Source organism: Polypterus senegalus, chromosome 13 (genome assembly GCF_016835505.1).
Source record: "Polypterus senegalus isolate Bchr_013 chromosome 13, ASM1683550v1, whole genome shotgun sequence".
NCBI classification, from domain to species: Eukaryota; Metazoa; Chordata; class Cladistia; order Polypteriformes; family Polypteridae; genus Polypterus; species Polypterus senegalus.
In genome coordinates, this window is record NC_053166.1 from 50,455,267 (window position 1) to 50,469,994 (window position 14,728).

The following is a 14,728-nucleotide window of genomic DNA, read 5'->3' on the forward strand; positions in this document are numbered from 1 at the left end:
CCAATTTAATAAACGCAGGTGGCACTGCTGCTTTGCAGTAAGGAGATTGTTGGTTCGCTTCCTGGGTCCTCCCTGCATGGAGAGCACTTTGAGTAGTGAGAAAAGTGCTATATAGATGTAAAGAATTATTATTATTATTATTAATGGCTCCACCTTGTTGGAGGCATTGCTCCAGTGGAGGGTCAGGTTGATGTACCTCCTGGCTTAGCCCTTGTTTCCTGTTTTTGATGTATTTTAAGACATTTGTATAATACTGTAAGCTGAGCCAGCAAATCTGAGAGTAGCAGCATTTTAATAAGATATATGACCCAAGTGTTAATTCGTGCCTATTGCAGTGCCACATTGATAAGGAGGTGAAGGATAGAAATACAATTAGACATTTAGACTTGTACAAATTGCTTTGCAAACCTGTAATTGGCCTTATATATCCAGCAATTCATCTTAAGCAACGTATCACATAGATGTCAATAAGATGCAAAGTTCCGTAATGCAGCCAGGTTAATTACTTTGCTAAGGAATTGTGCTTCCTGACATTGACTTATTCCAGCGATGGAGTCCTGTGCTCTTCATTTCGAAAACACAACATGCAGAAAACATATCTGCCCTGTTTTCTCTTTATGTTGTCTTGCTGAGAGGATCTTTTAGGTTAATTACAGGGTACCTTGAGTCCAGGGATTCTGCCTGCAAACACTCTTTCCTCTGGCACCATGTCTCATTGACACAGAGCTCACCAGGCCGTGGGAAGGCTTATTTGGCACTTGAAATGTCAGATGGAGCCTGGGGAAAGTGTGCAAAAGCACAATACAAATAAAATTACCGTTGGATTTGCTAGTGGCACTATGACACAGACATATATACACACACACACACATTTCCCATAAATATCCAAGCTACTGACTGCTAAGGAAAATAGGATAAAAATATGTGACAGCATAGGCTATTCTGAATATTGGCCCCTAAAGGTACATTTCTTATTAAAACATAAAAGAGGTGGGATGCATTCACTTATTGGCTTGCAATGTCTCAGTCCCTAAGCCTGTATATTAACAGTTAGCCTGTTCCATAACTAGTGTACAGTTAATACTTAGCCAAAGGAGAGCAGTTAAAGACACAACAGTTGATGCCAGGTGACTTCAGTACATTCACTGCTTATATGATAAAGTATTCAAATATATACATGTTTTATTCATTTTATGTCAGAGAACACTTGTTTTAGTTCACATCCCCCATCTATTAATTTGCAAACCCACTTGTCTGTTCATCTAGTATTTATCTATTATCTAACCTAATTAATGAAAATTCATTGCAATGGAAATCCAGAGCTTTTCCAGGAAGCCCAAATCAGTTACAACCCTGGATAAGACTTTCAAAAGAGGTGTTTTATTTTTTTGTTAATGACAGCTTAAAATGATTTAGGGCAGAACAAGTCAGAGTCAACCTTTTGAACCAAGTCTTCCTGTGTTTTCGGTCCGACTTTGGTACAGTGTTGTCTTAATTGCATACATTGAAAGTTCTGTAAGGCAGTGCAGTTGTCGAAATTATAAGAACACACTGAACTGGCTTAAGCAAATTCAGATATGGATAAATAAATCACATAATTTAAACTTGTCCCTTTTATCATACTGAAGGTCAGCTGCTTACTCTTGACTCTTTTTACTGGCATAACTAACATCCTGATTTCTCCAGACACCATTATTAAATTTCAGAACAAGCATGGTACAAATATAATGCAAATTAACTGATTAATAGTCTTTCATACCTTTTATAACCGTACTTCTGTACTGAAAAGTAAAACGGTGAGTACAACTACTACAGTTTGAAAACATTCTGCAGTGTTTTAAATCATATTTGTTATTAGGTTGTAGACCTTAAGATATTAATCCTTACCTAAACTTAACATCTGCTTCCTTCCCATGTTATCACTGTTTGAGCATGCAGTCCATTGGTCAAAGCTATACTGTAGTCACCTTGGGTCTAAACTGTGGTTCTGCCTTATCTCTCTTGTAATTACTAGCTTCTAATAAAAATTAAACATATTCTATTTTCAGAACACTTTTTTTTTTTAACTTTTCAACACACCTTTAATAAAGCAAGCCAATAAATTAAGATTTTTAAAAGAATGATCACAGCACATAGAGAACATTAGAATAAAAACAACCAAGAAAAAGAAGAATTATTTAAATGGTTACTCTATAAATGTGTTTATCAAACTCACTAAGCACAAGTTTTCTACGGGCATTATTAAGAAGAGCCAAGATGGCTGTTTTGTTTCTCGAAATGTAGTCCAGCAAAAAAAATTAAGTCGGGAGAAAAGGTTAGATGAAAAATATGTGAGGTAGCATATTGGATAAGATCTGTGAGATTCTACACTGTCACATTTTGTTTATTCCTAACCAGTACTTATATTGAGTAGCTGTAACTAACCCTGCATACTTCCTATCATATTTCCTTTCTTTATGTCTTTGGTAGTGAAGGTGGGCTGGCACCCTGCCCGGGGTTTGTTTCCTGCCTTGCACCCTGTGTTGTCTGGGATTGACTCCAGCAAACCCCCGTGACCCTGTTGTTAGGATATAGCGGGTTGTATAATGGACTGATTAATGGATGGATGAAGGTGAGCCTAAATGAGGTCTGAATAATGTAACACACTTCTTCTCTACTGAAAAATTAATCAAGTGATGATACATCAAAAATCTTACCATCACACCAGTAGCCTGCCGCTGTAAAAAATGTTTAGGAAAGTAAAAAAGTTCTGTTTACTTGAAAGGTTCAAGTATATCTTTCCAAATCCTCACTTTTGATATGAGAACTCTTTACACTTACCATCCACTCACCAGAACACTTAAGCAGAAAGTGTTTTTTTGGAATGAAAATTATGGTGGGAATATACTAGAATTTTCCTGTTTGTCCCTAATGTAAACATTAACATGCCTAACTAACAGTAGCTGTCCTTCTTTCGCTAATGACTAGTGAAACATGCAAGTTCACATACCATTCATGTCAAAAAGTCAAACAATGGAATGCTGGTGCCTGTTTTCTCTCAACTGGCAGCAGACCATTTTGATATCTGCTGTCTAATAAAATACAATCAGATTGATTTAAAAGTTATGTAAACTGAAGGCCTTGCAACCAGACAATGCTGAGGATAATATACTGTATTGACTATGAACCTCAAATGAAATGGCAACCACTCAAGTTTGGAATAGATCAACTTTGGTGTGGAAATGGACAAGCCATGATAACAGAAAAGATGTGAAGACTGCGCACACTGCAAATCTGCTAGCACTGCTAACTACTGCACAGGCAGGATTCTGTGTTGAAACGGGAGCATCATATTGTGGCTACTTTTCAAAAAAATGAAGAAGCTTACACATTCTTCCTTGGTGGATTCCTAATATTGATTTCCTTTCTTTTTTAAATGAATGTGGCTACCTTTAAGAGGTCAAATGGTACTGAGATTTTTGTACCTTTTTGTTGGCATGTGCTGTATGGCCTCTCCTGGAAAAACCTCAAACACACAAATATAGGCAAAACCAACAACAAACAGTCCTCATTTTAATATGGGTGACAATCTTCAGCAGCATCACTAAACTGGAAAGTTCAGGTTGCTCATGTAAGCGTGTACTGTATTCAAAAGTATCGAAAACACTGCAGGGACAACTGGTCCAGCACCTTAGCTGGAAATATGCTTGAAGCACCTAACAATTTCATAAACTACAAGGAGAAATATTTTTCTAGATAAGTCCATTCAGCATGTGATAGAAGATACGAAAAATGCTTAAGACGACAAAGCTGAAGGGTGTTATGAACATTTTAATAAGTTAAATTAATGATGTAAGCTTATTACTTTTTTTTTTTTAGTTTTAACCCTTAACATAGAAATGCCATTGCTCCTATCAAGGGAGCCATTGTTCCTATCAGTACATACAGGGATATATGCACTGAGACAACCTTGGGTACATATGATATGAAAAGATAGTTGTGTTGTGCAAGCAATTATACTTATTTCTGGCTTCTTTGCAGCATGTGCGGTGTACTATTAGGTATGCTCTGCATGGCCAGCAGCCACTACAGGTTGGAACTTTTAATATTCAGCACATTTTGTATTACCTATAAACTTGTAAACAAATATTTGAAATTAAGAAGGAATCCCTGTCAATGTACAGTTGTGGGCAAAGATTTTGAGATTGACAAATATTAATTTTCACAAAGTTTGCTGCCTCAGTTTTTATGATGGCAATTTGCATATTCTCCAGAATGTTATGAGTGATCAGATGAATCGCAATGAATTTGCAAAGTCCCTCTTTGCCATGAAAATGAACTTAATCCCAAAACAAACATTTCCACTGCTGTTGTGAAGAAGGCTTCATGGCACCCAAGAAAGTCCAGCAAGCGCCAGGACAGTTTCCTAAAGTTGATTCATCTTCGAGATCGGAGTACTACCAGTGCAGAGCTTGCTCAGTAATGGGAGCAGGAAGGTGTGAGTGCATCTGCACGCACAGTGAGGTGAAGACTTTTGGAAGATGAATTGGTGTCAAGAAGGGAAGCAAAGAAGTCACTTCTCTTCAAGAAAAACATCAGGGACAGACTGATATTCTGCGTAAGGTACAGGGATTGGACTGTTGAGGACTGGGGTCAAGTTATTTTCTCTGATGATTCCCCTTTCCGATTGTTTGGGGCATCCAGAAAAAAGATTGTCCGGAGAAGAAAATGTTAGCGCCACCATCAGTGTCATGCCAACAGTAAAGCATACTGAGACCATTCATGGGTGGGGTTGCTTCTTAGTCGATGGAGTGGGCTCACTCACAATTTTGCCTAAGAACACAACCATGAATAAAGAATGGTACCAAAACATCCTCTGAGAGCAGCTTCCCCCAAGTATCCAAGAACATTTTAGTGACTAACAACAGTGCCTTTTCCAGCATTATGGAGCACTGTACTATAAGGCAAAAGTGATAACTAAGTGGCTCGGGAAAGAAAACATCAAAATTTTGGGTGCTTGGCCAGGAAACTTCCCATACCTTAATCCCATTGAGAACTTGTGGTCAATCCTGAAGAGGTGGGTGGTTAAACAAAAACCCACAAATTCAGACAAACTCCAAGCATTGATTTTGCAAGAATGGGCTGCCATCAGTCAGGATTTGGCCCAGAAGTTGATTGACAGCATGCCAGGGAGAATTGCAAAGGTCTTGACAAAGAAGGGCCAACACTGCAAATATTGACTCTTTGCATAAATTTTAATTTTCAATAAAAGAAAAACATGTAATTATCAATAAAAGCCTTTGAGACTTATGAAATGCTTGTAATTATACTTCAGTATACTGTAGAAACATCTGACAAAAAGATCTAAAGACACTGAAGCAGCAAACTTTGTGAAAACCAATACTTGCGTCATTCTCAGAACTTTTGGCCACAACTATATATGGCTGTCTAGATTGATTAATCTAAATAACCAAAAATGCCATTAATTAACATAATTTGTTTTTGGAAATCTTTTAAGATGGCTTTATTTGTAATCAACCATCCATCCATCCTCAGCTCCCTTTTATTCAAGTTCAGGTAGAATGTTGGACACAACTTATCGAAGCAGCATCGTTCAAAACAGAAAGTAACTCTGGATGGATCACCAGTGACTGCTAACATGCTGTACATAAAACTCACTTTGATGTTTTATGAGATGCTTTTGTATGTCAGTGTGTACATCTAAACAAAAAGGTTCTATTCTATTATCTATGAAAAAGCAAGTTCACACATTGTTCAGATGCAGATATATTTAATTTTTTTCATTGTGGTTTGTATTAGAGCCTCCTTTAAAGGTTTAATTGAATAGTATATAATTACTTTTGTTATGACAGCAAAAAATGATTACATATGTTAGTACATAGTACATTTAAAGTCACACTCACATTGTTCTTTTAAATAGAGTAATAATTTTGTTTTTAAGACTTCCCCTTAAAGGACTACTATAAGAAATGCATACCAAACAACTAGCAGCTGCCTAAGGAAATATGTGTGGTCCATATCTTCCTTAAAAAGAGAGCAAAACATAATAAATATCATTACTCTGCGAGTTTTTACTGCTGTGACTGTGGCAGATGGGTTGTGCCAGGCTGTCGCTACCCAGGAGCAGTTGAACAGTTGCTGATCTGTCAAATAAGCTCCCCAGGAAAAAGCCATTCATCTTGAGGGCGTTCCTCCGGTTCTCTGTAGTCATGTTTGGTTCAGTGCTGCCTGTGTGTATGCCAAGTGCTGTCAGGCGAATGGACCCTGACGGGGCTGCTTTAGCACAACCAGATTTGAAATTACATGTGAGAAGAGGACAAAGCGTCCTGGGTGGTGGTCAGAAGCCAGGGAGACTGTGCAGATGAGCCCCTGCTTGTTTTCAGAAGACTGCCTCTTTCGTTCACCCACTAATAATGTTACTTAGTGAGGACAGAAGAGGGACTAAGACTCTTGCCATCCGACTCCAAATGCTCTCAAAGGAGAGTGCAGTGTGGGTCGCATTTGAAATTTCACCCCTCAAGTTATTATTTTTTCCCTACTGAGCCCATTGTCAAGGACAGTAAGCAGAAGACAGAGTAAATCTGACTTCTGCTGGGCTCTCATTATTGTTTCCAAGTCACTGGTTACATGCGGAGAGGCAACTGACCTTCAGTTCTCATTTCTGTTTGTATGCTCTTTCTTTATTTACTATCTAATATAATGTTTTTTCTTTGTTTTAACTAAGTTCAACTACAATAATCTGCAATAATCTAAAATGAAAAAAATGTCAGGCCACAGCTACTTTTAAAGTGTCTTTGATGTAAAGAAGTCAGCCATCTTGCTTTTCTAGGTCCCCCTGTACTTTCCTCCTTAATTGTTCTTTGTATGTTGTGATACCCACCATGTTGTAGTCATCCACAAAGCATGTTTGTTCACGGTAGTGTAGGGCAGTCTGAATACCCACTTCCTCTGTCTCTCTCTCTCTCTCTCTCTTTCTCTCTTCTTCACTGAGCTGACCCTCTTAAAGTCTTGTTGAGGTGCTGCTGTCTCATTGTTGGTATCTTGGTTGTGCCATTCGTTAGAGTTTGTGTTAAATATTCTGATGTACAGATCTGGGGCAGAGTTTACAGAGCTTTATCAACATGTGGTAGTAAAACAGGAATTTTTAGAAATTCTTTGCTTACAAGTCAACTTTTATGTCTGGCCACTCCTGTGGCCACTAGCTTTGGCTAAAGCTTCACAAACAAGATTTAGGGTACAAGTGAGTAAACTGTGACAGGGATAGGAGCTCTGTAATCTGGGATAATTAGCAGTTCCTCTGCAACAAGTGGAGCCACTAGTCTCTTAAAGATCTCACCTGAGCAGGTAGTGTTGTCAATGGAGAATTGGACAAGCTCAACTAGACAAATCCAAGACACTTTAGAGCAAGTACGCCATCATAGGAATGCATGGAGACATCCGAGAAGTAACAGGGAAACACATGCTTGGGTTTGTAAAACTAGCTAATCAGATTGTTCTAATACTCACAGATTTATTTGAAAGCCAATGGATGAAAATATTTAGCATAGATTAGTGCATAGATGGATATCTGTATATTTAATATATGGGTTCATTTTATACTGTAGCAATGAACTGTGTATCAGGTTCTGCATCAAAGAAAGCAATTCCATGACTTTGACAACATTCTGACAAACAAAGCTAACATACAGTATCGTTTTTAGGTAAATGAAAAAGCAATGTGACATTCTACATTGGTTTTGATGGTCAGGAACAAACTTACCTGCATACGTACGTAATCCCATAAAACCAAAAATTGAAAGAATGCGATAAAGCCGTTCAGTCTCATCAGACAAAAAAGAGCCGCCAATGTAGCATGCATGTCTGCGTAACACATCTCTTTTCTTCTGTTTCCTGGCACATCCTTGAATAACCGGTTTACAGTGGCTGGTTTACAGAAATCAATTTCACTTCATTATCTAAATCTGCTAAAATTGGAAAGGCACACCGGCTTATGCCTCAAAGCAGCTGTCATCTACATATTATGCGCAATATGTGCTCCACAGGCATTGCCTTTGTAGACAAGACCAGTTCTGAGACATCAGGCTGTGAGTAGCAAGGATTTTGTTTCTTTTGGCCCTTTCCAAGACTTCACAACCTCCCCCCAGCACAGCCACAACATGTCAAGTCCAATGGAATGTTTGAAGAATAGCACCAAAGTGGGAATTTACAGAAAAGGTCCTTAGGGTGCTGCTTTGAACATCTGCCTCCCATCTGCTTTTAGGCACCTTACATTTTGCCTTTTAAAGCAACAGCTGCTATGATCTTTTTTCATTTCATTTGTAATGATATTAAAGGCCCTTCATAGACTTCCTGACTCTTGATTATGTTATAACCCTTTTATATTTTATCCTGTCATTCAGTCTTTATCATTGAAATTTACAATAAGCACAGTATTTCTTACCTGCTGTCTAATTCATTGTGATCTTCAGTCTTGTGAACTTTCTCAGATGTGTGTCAGTACTGTTTCAAGTCCTTGAAAGATGGAAAGTCTTAATGTATTAGTAATATTTTTTTCCTTTGGTATGTGCTTTACCCAAAGTAACTTGCAATTGTTATGTTTGAATTTTTTATGATTGTAACTCATATATTTTAGGTTATTTACTACAGGTCATATAGTGTGATGGAGGTGGGAATCAGACAAGCAGCCATCTGTCCATTCATCCATTTTTTAGCTTACTTGTCAGGGTCCTGGTGGAGCTGCATGGTAGGGCTCATACCAAGCCAATTTAGAGTTGCCAGGTGAACTAAACTGCACATCTTTGGGATGCAGGAAGAAAACCACAGAAGAAAAAAAAATTGAACTCAATGAGAATGTGTAAAATGTACTTGGCTGAGATTAGAGGACTCTACAGCTGAGGCAGCAACACTAACTCCTGCAACACCAGGCCACTTGTTTGGTTTAAAGTCGTCTACAACACACTGCCTGCTTAATCTCAGACATTCATCTTTTCTGATGAGTGCTCAGTGTCAATCTTTAAAGACTATGCAGATTGTGTTAAGCATAACTACAGGCAGATTTAATGATTTGGGGACCTAAGGCAAAAACAGGAATGGGGCCCTCATAAATCCCATTTATCACACTTATTTTGTACTTATTAGTGTAAAGTAGGGGTGGGTAAATGTTTTTTTGGAATTGGGACAAATTATTTATAACAAATCATGCAGTGGGCCGTATAAAATATAGGTGTGCCTATGAACACAGGCAAACTAGCATACGTGTACATCTCAAACATTAACTTTAAAAATATAGTGGCGTGTAAAAGTGTTCAATCCCCTTGAAAGTTATTGTAATTTTCTGCATAGCAAAAGATTTGTACACATATCTATCCATTCAGTATTTTTAATGTGAACTCTTGCGCTGTAACAATACAATTCCAAAGTCAAAATAAGCCATTTTCTGCAGCTACATAGATAGATAGATAGATAGATACTTTATTAATCCCAAGGGGAAATTCACATAATCCAGCAGCAGTATACTGATACAAAGAAACAATATTAAATTAAATAGTAATAAAAATGAAAAAAATTTAAATAAAATTAATGTTAGCATTTACTCCCCCGGGTGCAATTGAAGAGTCGCATAGTGTGGGGGAGGAACGATCTCCTCAGTCTGTCAGTGGAGCAGGACAGTGACAAAAGTCTGTCACTGAAGCTACTCCTCTGTCTGGAGATGACACTGTTAAGTGGGTGCAGTGGATTATTCATGATTGACAGGAGTTTGCTTAGTGCCCGTCGCTCTGTCACAGATGTTAAACTGTCCAACTTTAATCCTACAATGGAGCCTGCCTTCTTAACAAGTTTGTCCAGGCGTGAGGCGTCTTTCATCTTTATGCTGCCACCCCAGCACACCACCGCGTAGAAGAGGGCACTCGCCACAACTGTCTGGTAGAACATCTGCAGCATCTTATTGCAGATGTTGAAGGATGCCAACCTTCTCAGAAAGTATAGTCTGCTCTGACCTTTCTTACATAGAGCATCAGTATTGGCAGTCCAGTCCAATTTGTAATCCAGCTGCACTCCCAGATATTTAAAGGTCTGCACCCTCTGCACACAGTCACCTCTGATGATCACAGGGTCCATGAGGGGCCCAGGCCTCCTAAAATCCACCACCAGCTCTTTGGTCTTGCTGGTGTTAAGGTGTACGTGGTTTGAGTCGCACCATTTAACAAAGCTATTTAACTGAAGAAGAAAAACTCCAAAGTTAGTGTTTGGATAAGTATTCTACCCTTGTGTTTTGTAAGCTTCAGGATTACACAAATGAAAAATGAATCACAAACAACATAAAGGTGACAGTCATTTGACCATAAGTTAAACATAATTAGGTACTACTTGTGAGCCCTTTAGATCTCCCTGGAAATAAAAATCCCCTTTCTAATGACTATAGTAGGACCATAGGTAGGAAATGGCTACAAATAAATATCGAAGAGTTTGAATGTCCTGTTAAGCACTGTTGGATCCATCATCAGAAAGTGGAACGTTCATCACAACACCAAGACAGGTCGGCCCACAAAACTAAACATGAGTGCAAGATGTCAACTGGTGAAAAAGGCTACTTAAAATCCAACTGTCACTCTCAGAAGTCTGCAATGAAGATGCAATTCTCAATTTCAAGAGCTCTCTATAAAACTAGTCTCTACGGTAGGGTAGCAAGAAAGAAGCCATTCCGTAAGAAGGTTCACATAAAAGCACAGTTGTCATTTGCTACAAAGCATGAGAAAAACCCAGTTATGATGGCAGAGAAGGTTTGATTTTCCAATGAGACCAAAAACTTTCTGGCCAGGTTTCAAAGAGGTATGTGGTGTATTAAACTAACACTGTACATGCCTCATGAAACACTATACCTATGGTGAAATATGGTGGTGGCAACATCATGCTGTGGGGATGCTTTTCATGTGCTGGATCTGGGAATCTTGTCAGAGCTGAAGGGACAATGGATGGACACATACTGCACAATATTGCAGGAGAACTTGTTCCAGTCTGCTATGAACTTACAGCTTGGGAGAAGATTTATCTTTCAGCATGATAATGACTCTAAGCATAAGGCCAAAGCAACACTGAAATGGCTCAAAAACAGAAAGGTGAATGTTTTGGAATGGCCAAGTCAAAGCCCTGATCTTACCCCTATTGAGAATCTGTAACACTATTTGAAAACTACTATCCAGATGTGCCATCCCACCAACCTAGAGAATCTCTATCAATTCTACCAAGAAGAATGGGGAAGAATCACTCTGAACAATGTGCTTAACTGGGACATTCTTACCCCAAAAGAATCAATGGGTTCTTGGCAAAGTATTAATGTGTTAGGCTTGAATACTTATGCAAACACTAACTTTTTAGTTTTTCTTCTTCAGTTAAATGTCTACAGAATAAGATTTATTTTGACTTTGGAAATGTACCATTACAGCATAAGAGTTCACATTATAAATACTGAATCGATATGTGTACAAATCTTTTGTCATGCGGAAAATTATAATGGCTTTCAAGGGGACTGAATACTTTCACATGCTGCTGTAGTAGTTCTAAAAAATGGTTTGTATTATAAAACTTTTTTATTACAGGCTATTAAGGGCAATATTCTCACAACAATCAGTAACAGTAATTTCATGCCATTGTTCTGGTCATGAACCTGAAGCTACTTGCTTCTGCACAAATGGTGACTATTAAATGAAATGCTGGATGTTGCAACAGTTTTACAACCGTTTAACTGCAGTTTACTATTTGTGTTTACATTGTAGGAAACTCCATTTCAACCTGAATATTTCAATGGGAAAATAATTTGTGAGAAGCCAAACAACGATCTCAACAGGTTTAAAGGCTATCTGTAAGTATTTACATCCTTAAAGAATGAACAGGAAGTATAAGCATGTAATATTAGCAGTCCACTAGAAACTGGTTGAGGAAGGGTGACAGCCTGTCTGGTCCATAATATGAGAAATCAGCCTTCAAGGGAATCCTTTTGACTAAACTGGAGTTTCGATTGTGACATTGTTGCTAATATTTTTTTCCTGAATATTTACACCAGTATTTTATAGTATTATATCTTAAACTATAGTGACATTTATGTGGGCTTTAGGCCACAAACAGGTAGTGACAACAATTAAAATGCAGTATTTCAATATTTTGTGAAAAGCAACAAACATTTCCCATTACATTACAGTTTCTCATAAAAAAAATCAATTGCACTTAAAATATCTATCTATCTATCTATCTATCTATCTATCTATCTATCTATCTATCTATCTATCTATCTATCTATCCTGGCAGACGACCAGGGACCTTGCCCCGCTGGGACGCCTGGAGCAGGGAAGGACCAGGAAAGGGGCAATATCTCCCCTGGGCGCAAGAGGGCAGCCCCCCTGGATTTCATCAGGGGCTGCGTATACAGAGCTGGGAAGCTCAATCCTGTGGGGGTCGGTGGTCACCACCAGGGGTTGCCTGGATGGTTCATGAGCCCTGCAGGACAACACTTCCGCCACACCAGGAAGTGCTGCCGGAAGACCATCACAGAGCACCTGGAGCACATCCAGGGCGGGATAAAAGGGGCCGCCTCACTCCATTCGGGGAGCTGGAGTTGGGAGGGAGAAGACGGAGCCTGTGAGAGAGGAGTGGAGGTGGCTGAAGAATAGTGAAGGAAAAGGACTAAGTAGTTGTGTGAGTTGGTGGAACCGGATTGTGTACATAATAATTGTAAATGAACTGTGTGTGTTGTGGACATCTGGTGTTGTATCTGTCTGTGGCTGGGCTATCTTTTACACTTTCTATCTATCATGCCTTTTCTTTCTAGCTTTCTGCCAATTTGTTTGCCAGCCTATCTGTCCCACTTTGTTTTTTCACATTAGATAATGTCAATAACTGTACATACTGTACTATCCACATAGTATAGGAATCAATTTTATTCATTGTTGGGTAAACACCTTTTTCCATGACAATTTATGTAATGATCATCCCTACAGTTTTCTGCCATTCAATTCATAGCTCTACTTTGTCCTTCCAGTCTAGATTTCATACTCACTCTATTCATATCCAATAACTTCTGCAAAAGTCATGCTTATCATAAATATCCCAAATGATCTGTTAAGGTTCTGTGCTCACTGTCAAGCTATTATAAAATACATCCATCCATCTGTGTTCTAAGGTTGCTTATTGTAATCCTATAGCTGCCAGAGCCTACTCCAACAGCAACAAGTCCTAGGCAGGATGCCAGTTCATTGGAAGGTACACCCATGCCCATTCTAATACACGATTCCTTAAAGACAACTTCCAGTCACTGTTGTAATATGATCATTGAGATTTTTGCATGCTTATTAAAAAACAAGTGATTATTTTTGTTGTTTATTGACTTCTTGTGAAAGTTTGCCTTACAAAGGTTTCTCCTGGACTTGTTCAGTTAATCAATTCTTATTTTTGATTGTTGTATGAAATGAGTTAACAACAAATTCAAAGGCTTTTTCACAAGACATTTAAACATGAGACCTTTCTATTTTAAATACATCTTTTAAACCACTGGGTCCCTCTACTTGTATTGCCTATACACAGTTTGATTTATACACAGGGTCAGTAGGTGAGGAGATTTGCTGACTATTCAGGATGAGCTGCTTCATTAGTAAGCATCTTGTAAACAGAAAAATCACGTGGATGACCTATGCAGAAAGTCAGCTTCAGCTTATATGTTGATATTCTTAATGGTGTTAACACATGTTATATACCATTTCCAAATTCTATATTATAAACGCATGTTTCCGTGACTGCACATAAAGTGTCAATTCATTGAGCTTTGGTGAAAAAGCTCTGTAAAAAGTTTTAACATATAGTAATTAGGAGTCAAAACGGATGCCACACTTTGCTTCAAGCATCCTTTGTTTTTATGCCTTAGGTTTCAGCTGTACTTTCTTTCTTTGACCAAATGCCTCATTATATATTCATTGAAAAAATAAGAGATTTTCCCAGTAAGATGATAATATCAGTACTTTTCTATCCATTGTCTATTTCTCCATCATCAAAGCTTCTGAACCAGGATAGCAAAGCCTGAACCCATGTCAGATCATCGCATGCCACACCACATTCTCTGACTCCAAGCTAATTTAGAGTTGCCTTTTTATATATATATACACATACAGTGGTGTGAAAAACTATTTGCCCCCTTCCTGATTTCTTATTCTTTTGCATGTTTGTCACACAAAATGTTTCTGATCATCAAACACATTTAACCATTAGTCAAATATAACACAAGTAAACACAAAATGCAGTTTTTAAATGATGGTTTTTATTATTTAGGGAGAAAAAAAAATCCAAACCTACATGGCCCTGTGTGAAAAAGTAATTGCCCCCTTGTTAAAAAATCACCTAACTGTGGTGTATCACACCTGAGTTCAATTTCCGTAGCCACCCTCAGGCCTGATTACTGCCACACCTGTTTCAATCAAGAAATCACTTAAATAGGAGCTGCCTGACACAGAGAAGTAGACCAAAAGCACCTCAAAAGCTAGACATCATGCCAAGATCCAAAGAAATTCAGGAACAAATGAGAACAGAAGTAATTGAGATCTATCAGTCTGGTAAAGGTTATAAAGCCATTTCTAAAGCTTTGGGACTCCAGCGAACCACAGTGAGAGCCATTATCCACAAATGGCAAAAACATGGAACAGTGGTGAACCTTCCCAGGAGTGGCCGGCCGACCAAAATTACCCCA

At 38.4% G+C, this 14,728-nt stretch overlaps 1 protein-coding gene across 3 annotated transcripts in view; it reads left to right on the top strand.

Moving 5' to 3' along the window:
- Nucleotides 1-14,728, top strand: part of atp10b (ATPase phospholipid transporting 10B) — a 356,966-nt gene that overhangs the window by 238,824 nt on the left and 103,414 nt on the right. For all 3 annotated transcript variants that reach the window (XM_039775061.1, XM_039775060.1, XM_039775062.1), the window contains one exon: nt 11,775-11,860. In XM_039775061.1, coding sequence (XP_039630995.1) covers nt 11,775-11,860 — 86 coding nt within the window. The remainder of the gene's footprint in view (nt 1-11,774; nt 11,861-14,728) is intronic.